Below are 19,541 nucleotides of genomic sequence, written 5' to 3'. Positions count from 1 at the left end.
TTATACTTTTACTGTATATAGTTTGTTGTTTCTTTTTTCTTAGAGGGGGAGGACAGGGGAATTGATTGGATTTGAAGTATGTGAAAACATAGTTATTTTGAAACATATTACAGTATTCATTCTATTTCCATAACTGTAAAAGTAAATTTTTTTTAATGCTGACTTGGAGGAAGTGATTCTCAGACCTTGATTTCTGTATCTATACTGCTTTGATTATAAACCTATATGTTGCTGTAGTTCCTAATCTTTGTCTATTTTCTATGTAAAGTTCAGCAGAATGGTGACTTTCCAAAGGTATTAGTACTTAATCTGCTTACAATAGACTCTTTTGGGTAGCCACTTCTGGAAAAGTCAAAGCATCCATAAGGGTTCTACAATATTCAACTTCTGAATGAGAATCTGAAGTTGCCTCAGTGTTCATTAATCATTTCAATCTTATTAGTGGATAACTGTCTTTCTTGCTATTTTTATTTTCTGGTTTTAGGTACCTGGGATAAATGATAGCAATATACTGCCTTTGCTTTTGAGAGAATCGTTCATACCCAACGTGGGAAGATTTCTTGCATACTCTGATGACAAAGTACATGCTGTCTTTTTAGATGGCATTACTCTAACCCTGAATTGGAATTTCAGCTCTCTTATTGAAAAGAGACAGGTAATTATACTTCAGACTTAAATCTATTATTTATTTATTTATTTTTAATCTGTGGAAATAGTACAAAGAAAATGAAGTACCACAGTATCTCTATTTTTTGAAGTATAAAATCTGTCAAGAGGCTTTACTGATCTCATTAGATTTCCTAGCAGAAATCAGAAAGGTGTGACAAATCATCATTTTTATAAAGGTAACTCATTATAGAGAGAGGGACTAGTATTTTTGTTCTTTTGATAATTATCTATATAAGGGTGGTGGTTAAATAATACCCATATCCCATGTAAAACAAAACTTTTAAGTTAGTCAAAATAAAGTTTTAATGATTCATCTACTTCTTTTTTTTTTTTACTGAAACTTAATTAAAAAGAAGGTTTTGTTTTTCAGTTCTAGAATACTAAAACTTACCTTTCCCCCTTGCTTCTTAAGGTAAATCGAGGTCTCAATTTAGGTTGGTGTAAGTTAACTTTTCCTGATGGACAAAATCAGTTAATTCAGATTCAACACCCTGGACCGTATGAAAGGTACTGGAAAGCAATTAAAAAAATAATTTCATGTTAGTAAACAACTTCCTTTTAGACAGAGAGGAAGCATAAAAACATTATTTAAATGTTGTATATATTTTTAGTTTTTCCATGTGGAAAATGCATAAAGTCATTTCAGCGGGTTTCAGTAGCTGCATTGTTTTTGTTTTTGTTTTTGTTTTTTTGGCCATACCGTGTGGCTTGTGGGATCTTAGTTCCCCGACTGGGGATCGAACTCACGCCCCCTATAGTGGAAGCGCAGAGTCTTAACCACTGGACCTCCAGGGAATTCCTCAGCAGGTTTCAGGGTTTACAGTTATATTGGTCTCTAGCATAACTAAATAGATCAGGTCAGCTTTAATCATTTCCATTTGTACTCTAGTGATTTTTCAAAAGAAATGTGTTATAGATATAACTGGCTTGCTGTGGAGGTTGGACTGTGGTCAGCTGTGTTAACCAGTTAACTAATTAATCCCCTAACCAATTTAAACTAAGGCTTACAGCCACAAATAACTAAACGTATGTATTATTTCTGTAAAGTGAAATAAAACAAACTAGCTAACGATTATTCTTAAAATGGAGAAGATTCTTGAAATCAGCTTTTTATGAATATGCTTTTTCTCTTTTGGCTTATGTAATTTGTTATAATAATCATTCTCTTTGTGATGTTCTTGACATGTTAGTGATTTTACTTGAGGATGTTCACAAAACAATTGCTTTTTTTACCTCTTGAATTTATTTTTCTGTTGGGAGTTATTGCATTTTGGTTTAAATGCTCCAACCTTCATTGCTAGTTTGAATAAGTTGCCTCAAAAGATAGTGTCTGTTTAGCAAACATTAACTATTTATTTCAGCCAGTCACTCCAAATCATTCATTTTATTGAACTTGATACTTGTTTTGTGTGTTTGATGAGTTATATGTAATTCTGGATGTGTGTGTGTGTGCATTAACATGTGTGTTCTGGTTTAAATTTTAGAAAGCAAATGCTCACTTAGTCTTGTGTGTAAAGACATTTTCATGATAAAATTTAATGAAATTCATTTTACTTTGAAAAACTAAAAGGAGAATTTAGGTATTAGAACTTTGAATGAAATCCAAGTGTTAACCTGTGTTCTGATTCTTAAATCTCATCTTTATTAATCATATATGTGAGTAAATCATCTTATTCCTGATGAATGAGAAAAACTTGCTTTTTCTTTTTCCAATGAAAACGATTTAAAAATTGCCCTACTTTAGAATTTTTTCTTTATTCTTTTTTCCCAAACTGTCTTAATGATTTTTCCAATTTTTAAATGCTTTTATAAATATTCTACAAGTTCGTTTTTCAAATATCTGTCTTAATGTATTCAATCTAGATATGTGACAACAGTAATATCATGGTGCAGAAGACTGACCCAGACTAGTCAGAAAGAAATGCCTACACATCCTTCATCTTCTGTTCCGGAAGAAAACTGGTATTTGTATTTATTTTAAACTTAATCTGTGTAGAAGAGCCAAGTAATCCTCAAAAATTAAAATGTTAAAAGGTAAACTGACTCTTTTTCCCAAAAAAGCTTTCTCTTAGTTAAATATATTTAACTCCTATGATGTTTTGATAGCTTAAATCTTGAAAATATCTTTAATTGGATATCTCATTTTACATTTCATCATAGTATATTTCATCTGAAGATTTGAAAACTTCATATCAAAATGGGTGACTCTTTTAGTGTAATAAATTCATCCTGAAAACTTTATGGAAAAATTTAGAGGATATATATTTTTTTATCTTAGTAATATTAAAGGAAATAAAATGTTGACTAACATAACAAGCTTTCAGGAAAAGTTGATTTTTAAATAATTTCTATTATATTAATTGCCTCCCCCAAATTAATTGATAAATCAACAAATAAAGCAAGATTTCAGTCCCTCCTGTGTGCCTTTCAGTGTGTATGGGACTAGAACTGGGCTCCGAAGGAATATTTAGGGAAATTAAGACATTTTAGGGAGGAAGCAAGGGCAGAGGTAAAAACGGGTATTTTGGCTTGTGGAGATAGTAAGAAGTTAGTTTTTATGGAGCACACACTTACCTGCTTGGGTGTAGTGTGACTCTGATGGATAGGAATAGACCTTGTAATCAATAGAGGAATTCAGACTTCATAGAATTACAAGTTCCTATATGGAAAAATGACAGGAAGAAAGAGCCTTAGGAAGGTTAGTGTCACTGCAAGAGTATAATCTGATTATATTGGAAAAGAAGGATATCAGGAACAATTTAGGAAGCTTTAAATTAAAGTAAGTTGTAAGAGGACTTACCTGGTGGTCCAGGTGTTAAGACTACGAACTCTCAATGCAGGGGGCCCAGATTGGATCCCTGGTCAGGGAACTAGATCCCACATGCCGTAACTAAGAGCCCACATGCTGCAACTAAAGATCCTGCGTGCCGCAACTAAGACCTGGCACAGCCAAATAAATAAATAAAAAGAATAAAGTAAGCTGTAAGGTGTCTTAGTGCATGGTGAAAAAATATATATACAATAAGCTTGATTTTTATCACCTTTTCCTAAGTTACTTAGAGAAAGAGGTACAATCAAATCAGTAGATGTTATTTGAATATCCAGATATCTTAAGGATTCAGCTTTCCAGGTCCCTCTCTTCAGCTACAGTTTGGGAGCAGAAAAGTTGCCTTAATAGCTAGCAAAAAACATAGTTGGGACGAAAGGGAAATTGTACATGGCTATAAAATTGGTTACTTCATCATTGCTCAGCTGGCAAAGTTTGTAAAATGCTAGCCTTTTTATATGAAAGCTTAGAAGAGGATAACTGTCAAGACAAACTGAGAAGTGAGGGGGTAAGAGAAGTACAGATTGGTGAAAGCAGCTATGTATGGGTGGAAGCAACGCGGAGCAGAGGGGAGACAGGAATTGAGGAGGGGGGAGGGGAGATACGGCACTTGAACAGCTCCATTCCCCTCCCAAAGCCTAAGACATCTCCACAAGAATCAGATGATTCTTGTTTTCTTGTCAAAGTGGATAGGTTGAAGGGAGAGAAGAGATCACATAATAAACAGTTACCTAAATTGTATTTCAGCTGTAAACATAATATACAGCTACCTAAATTGTATTTCAATATTTTATTTCCAACTCACCTTATATTATTAGCTTACTCGTTCAACTTTTTAATAGGAATGCTTGTCAAAAAATAGTACAGGAGATATTTTGTAAGACGTTGGTTTATCATATGAGTGACAGCATTAAAGGTAGTTTGTATGGTTCTGGGTGTACCCAGAAAATGTGTCTCATGTTTAAAAAAGGCAGGGGGAGTGTGTTTTGCAATGATGAAGAGTCGGCGGGTTTTGGAGTAAGTCATATCCAGGTTTTTACTACAGATGCTTAAAATGATGAAAGATCTCTTTTATTCTCCGTTCATAGGCTGGAGTACAAGGAAAGAGTGCAGGCTGATGAGGTGCATGTGGTCCATTGTCTGCCAGTAAAGCAGACAAGTCGTATACCCTATTGTGAGCTGTGAAAAGACTTTTCTAGTGACTTGAATAAAGAGATGTTTTAGCATGAATGTCCTCATTAATTTTGCAGAGCTAGTCCAGTTACACTATTTTCTAGTTGTGTGCCACTGCTCATATTTCATCTAGTGATGAGGGAAAACACAAAGAACACACACATAAGAGGTTCTGCTGGATTTGTGTACATTTAGCCTTCTATCCCACACCAGTTGCCCCAGTATCTGTTTCTGTGGAACATGGTAAGGGCTAATGTTCATATATTAACCCTTCAAGTCAAGAAGAGAATGTTTAGTATACTGTGCTTAAGAAAACAGTGAAATGGTAGTCTATTCCAGAAGAAATTTAATAGAAAGTAGTTATTATGTTTTGACACCTAATTCAGTCGTATAAAAAGTTGGCCCTGGAGACCGTCCATTCCCTAAGAGTTCCATATAAATGAGGTCTTAACTATATGTGTAAGATCCCTTCTCCTCCAAAGAAACTATCTAGGTATGAAGATCAGAAAATTAAATAGTTCAAGAGAAAGCATTACAAAGAAGTTTATGATTAATTAACATACTCCTGTAGGAATTCAAAGGAGAGAGTATTTCTTTCATAGAAGTGATGAGATTTTAGTAGGTTTTTAAAGTTTTAGTAAACCATGAGGAGGAAAGTAGAAGATATGCCATGTCAGTACTGAGTTGTAGCAGGAAGGCTCATTACCTTCAAACCTCAATACTTAATTCAAAAGTCCTGGAGGTGGAGGACTTTTATTCACTTGCCTTACTCGTGAAAGGCACTCAGTAAGCATCAGTTGAGTCAAGGTGATTTGTTGCTAAATAAAGCCAATATAAAGAGAATTCTTAACCTCTAGGTTCTTATGTCAAAAATTCTAACCTTTATGAAAAAAAAATTAAGTATGCTCATTTGAAATATTGTGCATACTTATATAAAAGAATCAGACAACTAGCATGAGGTTTTTTTTGCACAGGTCTGTGGCTTCTGAACTTGAAAAGATACAGAAGTTTAACTGTATCCTTTAAACAGAATGTATTGTCCTGCATAATTTCTCTCTTTCCATTGTAGGCTTAATTCATGACTCTGTACTTTATATTAATCCATACTTATATATTACAGAGCTTTATTGAATAATATTTAAGATTGTAATTTAAGATGTATCTTGTCTATAGGAGGTACATCATGTTAGCATTTGTACTTTTCATTGGGTTTAACTCAGCAAAGGACAGTGAACTGGGGTCAAGATGTCCTATGGAGACTTTCACACTTATATAATTATATTCTAAATTATAACTGAGAACTGTCTCTGACTTCTTTCTTTTTTAAAATTTGTAGGATTTTTATATACTATTATTTGTAAAAAATTTCAGCTTTATTGAGGTATAATTGAAAAAATTATAAGATACTTAAATAGTATATCATAGTGACCTGACACACATACACATTGTGAAAGGATCACCCTGTCTTGTTAATTAACACATATATCACTTCACATATCTATCTTCCTCCTCTCCTCTACCTCACCAACCCTCCCGGGGTAGGTGGTGGTGAGAACATCTGATTTCCACCCTCCTAACAAACCTCAGTCATACAACACAGTGCTATCAGCTACAGTCACCATGTTATACATTAGATCCTCAGACCTTATTCATCTCATAGCTGAAAGTTCATATGCTTTTACCAACCTCTCCCTCTTTCCCCACCCCCAGCCCCTGGCAACTATCAGTCTACATTCTGTTTCCATGAGTTTGACTTTTTAAAAAATTCCACATATGAGTGACACCATGTATTTGTCTTTCTCTGTCTAGCTTAGTTCACTTAGCAAAATGCCGTCAAGGTCCATCCGTGTTGTTGCAAATGTCAGAATTTCGTTCTTTCTCACGGCTGAGTAGTATTCCATTGTGTGTATGTATATGTACCACATCTTCTTTATCCATTCATCCAACAGTGGACACTTAGGTTGTCTTCATATCTTGGCTATTGTGAAAAATGCTGCAGTGAACAAAAGAGTACAGCTGTCTCTTCAATAGACTGTTTTCATTTCTATTTTTTTGTTTTTGTTTTTGTTTTTTTTGCGGAACGTGGGCCTCTCGCTGTTGTGGCCTCTCCCGTTGCGGAGCACAGGCTCCAGACGCGCAGGCTTAGTGGCCATGGCTCATGGGCCCAGCTGCTCCGCGGCATGTGGGATCTTCCCGGACCGGGGCACGAACCCGTGTCCCCTGCATCGGCAGGTGGACTCTCAACCACTGCGCCACCAGGGAAGCCCCGACTGTTTTCATTTCTTTTGGATATATACCCAGAAGTAAGATTGCTGGATCATATGGTAGTTCTATTTGTAAATTTTTGAGGAAACTTCCATACTGTTTTCCACAGTGGCTGTACTAATTTATATTTCTACCAAGGTACACAAGGGTTCTCTTTTCTCCATATCTTTACCAACACTTGTTATGTCTTATCTTTTTGATGATAGCCGTTCTAACAGGTGTGAGGTGATATCTCATTGGTTTTGATTTGCATTTCCCATGATGATTAGTGATGTTGAGCACCTTTTCATGTACCTGTTGGCCATCTGTATGTCTTTGGAAAAGTACCTATTCAGTTCCTCTGCTCATTTTTTAATTTTTTTTTTTTTTTTTTTTTTTTTGCTATTGAGTTGTATGAGTTGTTTGAATATCTTGGATATTAACCTCTTATCAGAAATATAATTTGCAATATTTTCTTCCATTCCATAGGTTGCCTTTTCATTTTGTTGAAGGTGTCCTCTGCTGTGCAAGAGCTTTTTAGTTTGACAAGTACCGCTTGTTTATTTTTGCTTTTGTTTTCTTTGCTTTTGGTGTCAAAAAGTCATTGCCAAGACTGATGTCAAGGAGTTTATTACACCCTATGTTTTCTTCTAGGGGTTTTATGGTCTCAGGTCTTACATTCAAGTCTTTAATCCATTTTGAGTTGATTTTTGTGTATGGTGTAAGGTAGAGGTCCAGTTTTCCCAGCATCGTTTATTGAAGAGTCTATCCTTTCTCCATTGTATATTTTTGACTGTTTGTTGTAAATTAATTGACCATTACAGACATACGTGACTTTATTTCTGGACTTTTTATTCTGTTCCATTGATCTATATTTCTGGTTTCTGCCAATGTCATACTGTTTTGATTACCATAGTTTGAAATCAGAAAACTTCCAGCGTTGTTCTTTCTCAAGTTTGCTTTGGCTATTTGAGGTATTTTTTGGTTCCATACAAATTTCAGTACTGTTTGTTCTATTTCTGTGAAAAATGCCATTAGAATTTTGTATTGTTCAATACATTGAATATTATATTGAATCTGTAGATTGCTTTGTGTAGTATGGACATTTTAACAATATTAATTCTTCCAATTCATGAGTACAGAATATCTTTCCATTTATTTGTGTCTTATTCTGTTTCATCTAATGTCTTATAGTTTTCAATGTACAGATCTTTCACCTTTTTGTTTAAATTTATTCCTAGGTATTTTATTCTTTTTGATGTAATTGTAAATGGAATTGTTTTCCTAATTTCTTTTTCTGATAATTCATTATTTATTTTTATAAATTTATTTTATTTATTTATTTATTTTTGGCTGTATTGGGTCTTCGTTGCTGTGCGCAGGCTTTCTCTAGTTGTGTCAAGCGGGGGCTGCTCTTTGTTGTGGTGTGCGGGCTTCTCACTGCAGTGGCTTCTCTTGTTGCAGAGCATGGGCTCTAGGCATGCAGGCTTCAGTAGTTGTGGCGCGTGTACTCAGTAGTTGTGGTTCATGGGCTCTAGAGCTCAGGCTCAGTAGTTGTGGGACACGGGCTTAGTTGCTCCGCGGCCTGTGAGATCTTCCCGAACCAGGGCTCAAACCCATATACCTGCATTGGCAGGCAGATTCTTAACCACTGCGCCACCAGGGAAGCCCAGGTAATTCATTATTAATGTATAGAAATGCAGCTTATTTTTTTATATTGATTTTGTATCCTGCAACTTTACTAAATTTATTAGTTCTACCAGGTTTTTGGTGGAGACTTTAGCAGAGTCTATATATAATATCATATCATCTGCAAATAGAGACAGCTTTACTTCTTCCCTTCTGATTTGTATGCCTTTTATTTCTTCTTTTTTTTTTTTGTCTAATTGCTCTGGCTGGGACTTCCAGTACTATATTGAATAAAAGGGGTTGAGAGTGAGCATTACTGTCTTATTTCTTATTTTAGAAGAAAAGCTTTCAGCTTTTCACTGTTGAATATGATATTAGTTGTAGGCTAATCATATATAGCCTTTATTATGTTCAGGTATGTTCCCTCTATACCCAGTTTGTTGAGTGTTTTTCTGCATCTATTGACATATGATTTCTATCCTTCATTTTGTTAATGTGGTGTACCACATTAATTTTCATATGTTTAACCATCCTTGTATCCCTAGAATAAATCCCACTTGATCATGGTGTATGACCATTTTAATATATTGTTGAATTTGGTTTGCTAATGTTTTGTTGAGGACTTTTGCATCTATGTTCATCAGAGATACTGGCCTGTAATTTTCTTTTCTTGTAGTGTCTTTATCTGGTTCTGGTTGTCAGGGTAACCGTGGCCTCGTAAAATTAGTTTTGAGGTATATTCTCTCCTCTTCCATTTTTTGGAAGAGTTTGAGAAGGATTGGTATTAATTCTTGTTTAAATATTTAGTAGAATTCACCAGTGAAACCATTTGTGTTGGGAGGTATTTGATTACTGATTCAATTTCCTTACTAGTAATCAGCCTGGATTCAGTATGTTTCTAGGAATCTATCCGTTTCTTTTAGGTTGTCCAATATCTTGGCCTATAATTGTTCATAGTAGTCTCTTATGATCCTTTGTATTGTGTGGTATTGGTTGTGATTTCTCTTCTTTCATTTCTAATTTTATTTGTTTGAGTTTTCTTTTTTCTTGATAAGTCTAGCTAAAGGTTTGTCTATTTTATCTTTGCAAAAAAAACCCAGCTCTTTGTTTCACTGACATTTTCTTTTGTGTATAAGCTCCTTCCAGGGAGATAGCAGCAACCTTGAGTAGGCCAGAGAAAGAATGTGGAGATATCATCTGCCAGCCTCCTGAGTCTCCAGGGAGGATCACATTCAGCCCCTAGGCACATGCTAAATTAGAAGCTTTTAAAACATGCAGATAGGCATACCTCAGGCAGCAGCTTTTAAAGTATGCAAATAGCCCTCTTTGAGGGAAAGACTGGGAGATGGGTGTTTCTGTCTGCTCAGAACTAGGAGTTTTAGGGGCCTGTCCCACACTTAGGAGTCTTAAAAGTTGGAGCATTAGATCTTGGGGCAAACTGTTTACTCCTCAGGGAGAAGCTGGGAATTGTGAGTTCCCCCCTATTGTGCTAAGGGTGGGGCTTATAGTGAAAGTGTGTCTCAACCTTTCTTACCCATTTAATTGTGGATATATTCTTATTCACTCAGTGTATAGGAGTCACTCGGGTAGTTCCTGGATTTCTGACAGCGAGAATTTCTCCATGTGTAGCTGTAGATTCAGTGTCACATTTGTGGGAGGAGGTGAGTTCAGGAACCTCCTACATCACCAGCTTGGACTGGACTCTTACTTCTTTTTCTTATTAAACCTTTTGTTCTGTACATTCCTATCCCACTCATCTAAATTTCTTTTATCCTGTTATTTTTCCATAATCCTATTCAAATAATAAAGTAGCTCTGCAACAGAGGACAGATTCTTTTCACTTTAGATGTTTTAAGTTAAAAATACCCTACACAGATTGTTTGTATTCCTCTCACCCCTACTTTGGTTCCCTTTTATTCCCATATCACTTCTTCATTTAAAGAAATGTTACTGAGGTTTTAATTCTTTTATTTCCTCCCTGTCACCAAACTTCCATCCAAATACAGACATACATACTCTTTTTTCCTTTCCCCCTCTTATAGTCCTAACTAGTCTCTTCATCTATAAGGGATAGACTTGATAAATTCTGAAGTCCCAACTGTATTGTGAATCCAAGAAATCTTCCTCCCAATGGAGAAATAATATTTTAATATGAAGGCTAGTCTTTCTGAATTAAAAACAATTGTAATGAAAAATATGGGGAAAAAGCTCCTTAACTAAGAAACTTAGTATTATTGGAGAACAGTGGTGTCCTAAGCCAGATTTCTAACAAGAAAAATGAACAGTCTTTGGATCACTGTAAACCAAAATCTTCAGAAAACTTGCTAAAAGAAGTTAATGAAAAGAGTGTATCAGTGGCATTGAAAAAAACCTCTGAAATCCTTCAGGATATTGACTGTCTTCTATCAAACTCTAAAAGGTGAAATATGGAATTATTACAATATATTATTAAACCTTGAGGATGTTATTTCAAGCGACTGGTAGAAAATTACTAGAAAGCCAAGAAATTATATATATGACTTCTGTACAATGATTTTATGAGAAATGACATTTAACTTTGGAGGTATTTTACCTGACTTGTAAATTTTAAAATATGTATTTTATTAATAAAGAACTATTTAAAAAATTTGAACAATTTCTTATCTCAGATTTGAGAAAAAATTTTATAAAACTGTAGTTGCTGTTTTGTCTTGTGGAGCATTCACTGTTAATCAAGTTTCTTTCATTTTACTTATGCAGAATTGTGTACATTGATCATTTGCTATTTAGTCTCTCTACTGCAAGTATTTTTCAGTAGAACCATGAAAAGAGAATTAGATCTTAAATAAACAAAACGAAAAACCTTAATGTGGGCAATATTGCTTCAAGCTAAGAATCGAGCACTTTAGCTAAGACTAAATTTTATCTGGACTATCTCATGTACCAGATATTTTCATTTGTTTTGAACATCTCCAAAGATTTATGCTACAAAGTGTATGAAACCAAAAGAGGAATGAGCTCACCAAAAGTGCTATGTATTACACCTGTCTCTTGGGAAAGAACAAAACCATACATCTAAAAAGACTTCAAGACTATACCAGACATAATCAGAAATGTTCAAATTAACTTATGATTTCTTGAAAAGACCAGTCTCTTCACATAAAAGAGAAGAAGCAACAGAGGAAACAACGAGAAAAATAGAGAGCAAAGCAAGCAGAGTGTAGTAGGTTAGGAGAGGTAATGTAAGCAATTTGAATGGGCACAATGCTCTCTTTAGCTCACAGTGGACTCCCTGCCACCTTCAGGTCTCAGCACAAATATCCCTGCCTCAGAGGGGCCTCCCCCAGTTACTATTACATCACCATGTTTACTTCCTTTAGAGCACATATTTCAGTCATTCAACTTCTTTGTGGTCTATATCGTCCGCTAGAACTTGAGCTCCGTAAAGTTATTTTATAGTCTTATTACCAGGCATAGTGCCTGGCATATTGAGAGCGCTCAGTATGTATTGTGTAATGAACAGTTCCTTTGGGCAGCAGACTGTCCACAGAGAAAATAACTAAGTTGTTTTGGTTGCAGGAAACCACCTATGTTGTCCCTAAATAACTCCAGAAAGCCTAGACTATAAGAAATGCACCCATGCTGCCATAAGGGTAATGCCAAACTGTTACTGCATTCAGACAGAAAATATTTGTTCTTAACATGACTAAAAGCACCCAATATTGTGGTTAATGTGTTCAGTAATATTTTTAATAAGCTTTTAAGCTGTGCAGGTAAAATATGTATAATTTCCTCCCTCAGTTGAGTCTTTCCCGTTGGCTAAGAACCAAGAGTGTGACAAGCAATGAAAAGTTCTGTAACAGAAACTCAGCCACACTTTAAGGTTCCGTGAAAGACCTAGAAGTTTGCTTGAGATAGAAGATTCGGATTCTCTATGGTCTCCTTCAACTATGTACTTAATATAATCCCATTGCCGCCCCTGCATTACATCCAACACTTGTTTTGAAAAACCAGGTAGGAAGGAGAAAGAAATTTTCCTCTTTGAGCCCCCGCTTTTCGCCCAGTGCTTACTAGAGCCACATGTCAAGCTCGATGTCTCCTTGGTGCTCACAGAGCAGCCACCACTCCGAGGCAGGGAGTCGGGATGGGAACTGGCCACAGACCCGCTAAACAAGCTGCACCTTGTCCGTCCAGTTAATCAGAGTCAAGCCACCCTTTATGTTGTCTCTTTTTCCGACTCTTGGGCATTCAGTAGTCATGATTAAGCGTTCTAGCCTTCTCACTGCTGTCCACAAGAAAAAGCTGCCCCCAACGTATACCGCACAGCGCCAAAGAGTAATTATCAAGAGCTCCCCAAGGGGGCGGTGGAGCGCCACAGAGGAGCGTAAGGTCCGCAAAGTCGCCCGGTCTTGCGGAGTGAAAAACTCTCTCCTACGCCCACCCTAAAGGATCCCATGCAGGAAGTCGGAAACACCTCTACATCTCCGGGACAGACGGCGGCACCTCTGGGCAGAAGCCCGCGCGTCCCATATTCGGTGAGGTTAATTCGCGTCCCCGGCTTCCCGCCGCCGCGTGGGCGCGCTGTGGACGGCGCCGGCTAAGCCGAGAATGAATCCTCAGGGTCGAGAGAGGGGAACCAACAAGGCACTTTTCACTTCCCACCCGTCGTCCCAAATGTGTCCTTTTGGGGAGCACGACGGTAGGGGAACTCGAGGTACCCAACCCCTCGGCTTAAGAGCCCTCAAGCCGCGTTCCTGGCCGCTTACAGTGGAACCAGTATCCCGGCGTCCTATCGGCCTGCGTCGCGGGCTAGAGCCGCTCAGGCCCGCGGCCGGCGTCTCTATGGTACCGACGGAAGCGGGTGTAGAGGGGCGGAGCCGCCGTTCGCGCGGCTGGCTTGTTTCAGCTGGGGGAGCAGACGGTGGGTGCGGCTGATCCTCAGCGAGGGACCGGGCCGGGGGGTGATTGTATGGACGCTGCGAAACTGCGTCCTGAGGTGGCAGGCCGGAGGCGGGAACCACCTGAACCTGAAGTCTAGAAGATCCAGGTTCCCGATGGGGAAGGCGTGGAGGGGCGGCAGTCGCGTGGGACCCGAGAGCAGGAGGGGTGTGCTCGACAGACACTGGCCGGTGTCTCCGGGATCTGCGCGATCCCTGCACGGCCCTCCTGCTTCGTCGCGCCTTATAGATCCCATGGGCGTCAAGCCCTCGCCTAGGCTTCGCGCCCCTGGCGTTTCCCTGGCTCTGGGCGGGTTGCCGGCGATCTTGCCAGAGTTGCCCATTGCCACCTTACCAGCCACGAGGGCCCTTAAGGCGCCCAGGCTCCCGGGAGGCGTGATTGTGGAGATTGTAACTTGTTCCCTTCCCTGCAGACGCCAGGGCTTTCCATCTATTTTCTTAATCGACATTTTAAAAATTATTGAATCATGCCAACCTTAGGAAAGAATGACTTTGGGAATTTGCTAAGACTTGTTGAAATTCAGAATCGTCTGTATTTGTAATGGTTATAGGAAAGAAACATTCTACATGCAGGTTACGAAGAGTATCCGTGAAAGTGAGCAAGATTTGTGTTTCCTTTCTTTGCAAATTAGCTGAATTAGATTTGGCATCTGCTTTGAGCACTATAGCATTAAAGAAAGTAAATATATATTAAGTTTCACAGCAACTACAGTTCATTGAGGAGGACTTATTTGTAAAGCATAATAAAGGCAGTTTTCGGATTCTAGACGGTGCTTTTTCCTCAGGTTTTTGTAAATATTTGTGATGGGGTTTGGGGTGGGGGAGAAGGGGTGAAGCAGAAAAGGACATTTCTGTTGGGAATTTGCCACCTCTTATTTTTTTGGTAGGAATAACGTCAGAGATTATTAACAAACAATGCACAACAGTGTGTAAAGTAACTGGCTAAGTATGTGTTTGTCGAGTTAAGGAAAGGGAGGATTACTGCTAGGTATACTTTGAAGACCCCATAGTTGATGGCATAGTACTCTTATGGGAATGGTGCGTGGCAGAGTTTGGCCATTGCCGAAAATGGCTCCCGCAAGTCATAGAGAGACATTTATGATCTGGGTAACTGGCTGTTATGGCAGAAATCATTCCAAATAATATCTTCAGTTCACAGGCTGAGGATTGCTAACCTGCTTACCCCCTGTATTAGTATAATGAAATATTAAACACCTTGAGCACATTAACTTCATGCATGACAAGTTTAACAAAATTATAATTACTGCTCTTAATGAACTTACCCAACAAAAGTGAATATGTAAAATAAAGGTGTTTTACAGTTTAAGAGGTTCTGGAGTCCATTCTATTAATGCGGGAGGAGCAGGAAGTGGAAAAAGGAATCAGAGAGAAGAAAAATGGGACATTTAGGTGTTCTAGTCAGAGACAATAAATAAGATGAAGTACAACTACTAAATTACTGTCTCATACTCAGAATCTACTCTAAGTATCTGCACCAGTAGTTGGAGTGGAGTAGATGTCGGAACTGTGTTTCTGGGACCATAATTATACCTTTCTTGAAAAGAGAAACTACTGTTTTAGCTATCCATGCTGCATAACAAATTACCCCAAAACTTAGAGGCTTAAAACAGTAAACAGTTATTATCTCACTGTACCTTTGGGCCAGAACTTTTGGAAGAGGCTTAGCTGGATGGTTCTGCTCAGGGTCTCATGAAGTTGTAGTCCAGATGTTGGCAGTGCTGCAGGCATCTGTAGGCTTGACTAGGGCTGAAAGGATCTGCTTCTGAGTTCGCCCAGGTGAGCTTTTTGTTCCTCTCTCATCAAGCAAGCTGTTTAAACTTTCCATTTAAAATGCATTTTGTGCTGCCCCATTATGTGTATCTGTTCCTATTCATAAACTACTACAGTATATAGACATTTGGAAAACAGTAAGTTTTTCTTTTTCACGTCGCTTTAAATTTGGATCATCATTTAAATACCTTAAGTGATCTTTTCATGTTTCACTTTGCTCATGACACTTAATTAGCTACTCGATCCTTTTTTGTATCTGAACTCATCGAGTAAAACATTAGATGAGTACATTTAAATATATTTAGTGATGACAAAAATTGTTCAGTGAGTAAAAGAAGATGGATGTAATGAAATGGCTTTATAGAGACATCATGCAATTTGCAATTAGGTGTATAATGACCTTTTGTCTGCTTTCTAGGATGAGACTTGACAATAAATTTGCAATTAAATGCATACAGAAGCATAGTTTGAGCGGCAGAAGAGCTTTTCTGTTAGGCCTCTGTGTATACTGTGCCCAGCCTACGTTCTCCTCACAACTCATCCATCTGACTGGCCTTCTTTCTTAGGGCTAATTTACAGGCCACGGCTTACCGAAGGAGGGGGATATTGCTCTGCGGCTATACCTCTCTGGCTTGGTCATTAATTCAAGCTTTCTGTGTCCCAGTTCCCATCCAGCTAAGGGGATAATGATATTATCTTTGGTTCAAAGGAATATTTTATGAACTTTAAAATTATATACACTGAGCCTTTAAACACATTGACTTCTTTATCCATTCAGGTGTCAGATGTTTACTTTGCAAAGCAGAGACCTGATTCATGATGTGTGGAACTATAAATCCTAAGGTATATGGAAAGGATTCATGACCTTGGAGGTTTCTTTTGCATTTTGGTCATATCTCTTGGTTGAAAGTATCTTGAAATCATTATTTCCTAATCCTGGAAGAATCTGTAGACTATAACTCAATCTTAGTGCTTTAGAGAACAATTTTCATTTTTCCAAATGACTAAGAATTTGAGGATGGTTTTAGATTCCATTGTCATTAACAAAATAGTTGTTCTCTGCAAAGCAAGTATTCTTCGCACTAATAAAAAAACTTAAAGGAACCTGCATAAGTTTATTTCATCTGGAGATACAGAAATCTTTCATACAGGCTTTTCATGTACCAACTAATACATAAATGTAAATACATTATTTTTATATTATACTATAAATTTGATGTGAGATTTGCATACAATTTTATTAATGTTATATATTCTAATATTTTATTAATATTTATAATGTTATAAATATGTTTCTACATTTTTAAAAATTATACTTTAAGAAACTGAGCTTAGCATCATGGTCTGAGTTATTAATTCTGACTTTTCAAAGGAGCTTTATTGGTTTTGTTTTCATGATAGTAATAACATTAAAAATTTTTATGAAATCAAAGAAAAGGGAAAAAAAGTAATGATCACATGTAAGCCCACTAGTGAGGGACAAGCCAATTGAACAGCCTTCCAGATTTTTTATGCATATGTACATATTTTTAACAAAAATGTAATATTTTACATACTATTTTTAGGCTACCTTTTAAATTTTAGTATCTATTGAGCATTTCCTATGTCAACAAATATGGGAGTAAGTATTTTTTTAATGACTGCATAATTGTATGGAATTTATTTCACTAGCCCTGTATTTTGGACACATAGTTTCTAATTTTTCCTTATTATAAACAATGCTGTGCTGAACATCCATGTGTAACTCTTTGTATTTATCTAATTCGTTTCTTAGGATAATTTCCTAGAATTGGAAATCCTGAGTCAAGTGTTTGCTCATTTATTAATCATTTTTGATACATATTGTCAAATTGTCTGCTAGAAGAGTTATACCAATTTATACAACTGCTAATACTGAGTGATCGTTTCCTCACCACAAACAAATCATTAGCAATCTTTCGTCGATCTTATGTTGAAATCTCATTGTTTTAAATTCAATTGATTACCAATAAAGTTGAAATCTTTTAATAGTTTTCTTTGACCGTTTGTATTTATTCCTTTTCCAAATTGCCTTTTCATAGACATTGCCATGTTATTATTGGGATACGTATTTTTTCTTCTTGTTAGTTTTAAAAGCCCTTAGTAAAGTAGGGCTTCTAATCTTTCTCCATCATAAATGTTCAAAATTTCCTCCATTTATTAGTCTTTAATTTTGACATGCAGCAGTCTACATTTTTATATAGTTATGTCTATCAGTATTTTTTTTATTTTTATTTTTTTGCGGTATGCAGGCCTCTCACTGTTGTGGCCTCTTCCGTTGCGGAGCATAGGCTCCGCACGCGCAGGCCCAGCGGCCATGGTTCACGGGCCCAGCCGCTCCGCGGCATGTGGGATCTTCCCAGACCGGGGCACGAACCCGTGTCCCCTGCATCGGCAGGCGGACTCTCAACCACTGCGCCACCAGGGAAGCCCCCAACTCCAAGTTTTGAGAGCAAAGAAACAAATATGCCAAGAATCTTTTATGACAGCAGCAGATAGGGCAGTACTAGCAGCAATGCCAATGATAATATGTGGTGATGGGTCAGGCAGTGTAAGCTGGGCTCAGGGTCAGAGAGGTCTTCACCACAGGTGTCTGGTGTCATTTTCACTGAGGTGCTTGAGGCAGAGTTTGAAGCCTGGTTCTTGAAACCTGGCAAGTCTGTGATTTCCCAATATCCTTTTAATGGTTTTTGCTTTTACTTAGAGTCCTTTCTCTTCCGTGCACTTAAGAACCCTAACTGACACAGGATCTGAGCGAAATAATTGTTCCTTACCAATTTGGAATTATACATACATTTCCGCCTTCCCCAAACACACACTTGACCTGTCTCAGACTTTGCATTTACCTTTCAGTATTCATATTACTCTGCTTTTGCAAGTTTATTGGCATTAACTCTTTCGACTGCCAATCTGAAAATGTTTTGTGAAGTTGCTAAAAGAAAATCTCTTTTATGATTTTGATGAGAGTTACATTAAATTTATAGATTAATTTGAGGAGGATAATACCATCCATGTTGTCTTCTTCCTCAGTAAAATGGTCTGGCTCTTGTATCAGTAAAGTTCCATCAAAGGAACAGAACTACTTTGCGTGCTAAGGAATAAGAAGTTTAGACCTGCTGTAATCGTGGGGCTCGGAGGGCAGGCGCTGCAGGCTGTTGCCTCTGAGTCTGTTTTTGAACCTGAATCTGCAGCAAGTCGGGAGGGGAAGGTAGATGTGGATGAGAACAAGGACAGAATGGAACCCGCACTGGCCTCTCACCAAATCCAGTTTTGATGCTGTGGGTGACCTGCAGGAGAGGCTGGCACTCTTGACCTTGGGGCTGCACATGCAGGCCCAGGATTTGGAGAAGCTGAAGGAAGATACGGTGAAGGCTGAAGGAGCTGCAGGCCTAGCTGCTTGCTCATGCCAGCAAGGTGAGCTGACAGATCAGCAGCAAGACGTGCGAGCTCCATGGTGCGTCCAGCACCAACCTTTAGAGTTAAAAAGTGTGGCTGCTGCTTCACTTCCGCCTTCCAAGTCCCATGTACAGTGTCTCCTGTAGCCAGCACTACAAAGAACTATAAAAGGAAGGGGATTCTCGGAAATGTCCTTCCAACTTAGCTGCGTTAACATAGCACAAAGCCACCAGAGCTCTAAACAGCTGATTGATAAAGCACAGTTTTGACATTTTCTTCACATGCATTACCTGTTTAGTTTATTCCTTGATGTTTGAATTTTTATTGCTGTTGTGAACGTTCATTTTCCTGTATTTTCCCCTTATGATTATTGCTGGTATATTAATAATTTATCTTGAATTAGCCGCCTTTTGCAACTTAAATTCTAACAATTTTCAATTTATTCTCTTGGATAGGCAGTCATTTCACTTACAAACTAATATAATTGTTTTCTTCCTGATAAGGTAATGATACATTTTCTCTCTCCCTCCCTCTATCCCTTCCTTGCCTCATTACATTGATTAAAACTGCCAGAACAATATTATAATAGCTGTACTGTTTTGACTTTAAAGGTAATGTTTCTTGGTTTTCATTCATTTTGGTTTCTTATAACCTAGCAGTTCTTAATGTTTAGTGAACGTAAGAATTACCTGGTATTCACACTTGCTAAAAATGGAGATTTCCAGGAACACATGCTACATTTTACTAAATGCCATTTAATCATTTAATAGGCAATACCTGGTGGATAACAGATACAGTGTATGATGATTTTTATTTAATTCATTCAATAAATACTTGTTGAGCATCCACTGTGTGCT

At 37.6% G+C, this 19,541-nt stretch overlaps 2 protein-coding genes across 3 annotated transcripts in view; both read left to right on the top strand.

Annotated features, from left to right (window-relative positions):
* The window catches only part of C3H5orf34 (chromosome 3 C5orf34 homolog), a 34,592-nt gene extending 21,996 nt beyond the window's left edge, over positions 1 to 12,596 (top strand). Inside the window, exons 9-13 of one of the 2 annotated variants that reach the window (XR_016392639.1) lie at positions 485 to 655; positions 1,082 to 1,176; positions 2,533 to 2,631; positions 4,585 to 5,684; positions 10,772 to 12,596. Coding sequence is in view for 1 of the 2 variants with exons in the window: in XM_022597983.2 (XP_022453691.2) it covers positions 485 to 655; positions 1,082 to 1,176; positions 2,533 to 2,631; positions 5,644 to 5,684; positions 10,772 to 10,965 (600 nt within the window). In the remaining variant the exon portion in view is untranslated. The remainder of the gene's footprint in view (positions 1 to 484; positions 656 to 1,081; positions 1,177 to 2,532; positions 2,632 to 4,584; positions 5,685 to 10,771) is intronic. The other variant, XM_022597983.2, reaches the window with a different exon arrangement.
* Positions 12,597 to 12,626: 30 nt separating this feature from the next.
* TMEM267 (transmembrane protein 267) overlaps positions 12,627 to 19,541 on the top strand; it is a 31,777-nt gene continuing 24,862 nt past the window's right edge. The window contains exon 1 of the mRNA XM_022598005.3: positions 12,627 to 13,056. The gene's annotated coding sequence lies outside the window, so the exon portion shown is untranslated. The remainder of the gene's footprint in view (positions 13,057 to 19,541) is intronic.

This window comes from Delphinapterus leucas, chromosome 3 (assembly GCF_059928025.1).
Source record: "Delphinapterus leucas isolate spDelLeu-1000000601 "Yukka" chromosome 3, BTC_Dleu_Yukka2, whole genome shotgun sequence".
NCBI lineage: Eukaryota > Metazoa > Chordata > Mammalia > Artiodactyla > Monodontidae > Delphinapterus > Delphinapterus leucas.
This window is presented reverse-complemented; position numbering and strand designations above follow the sequence as displayed.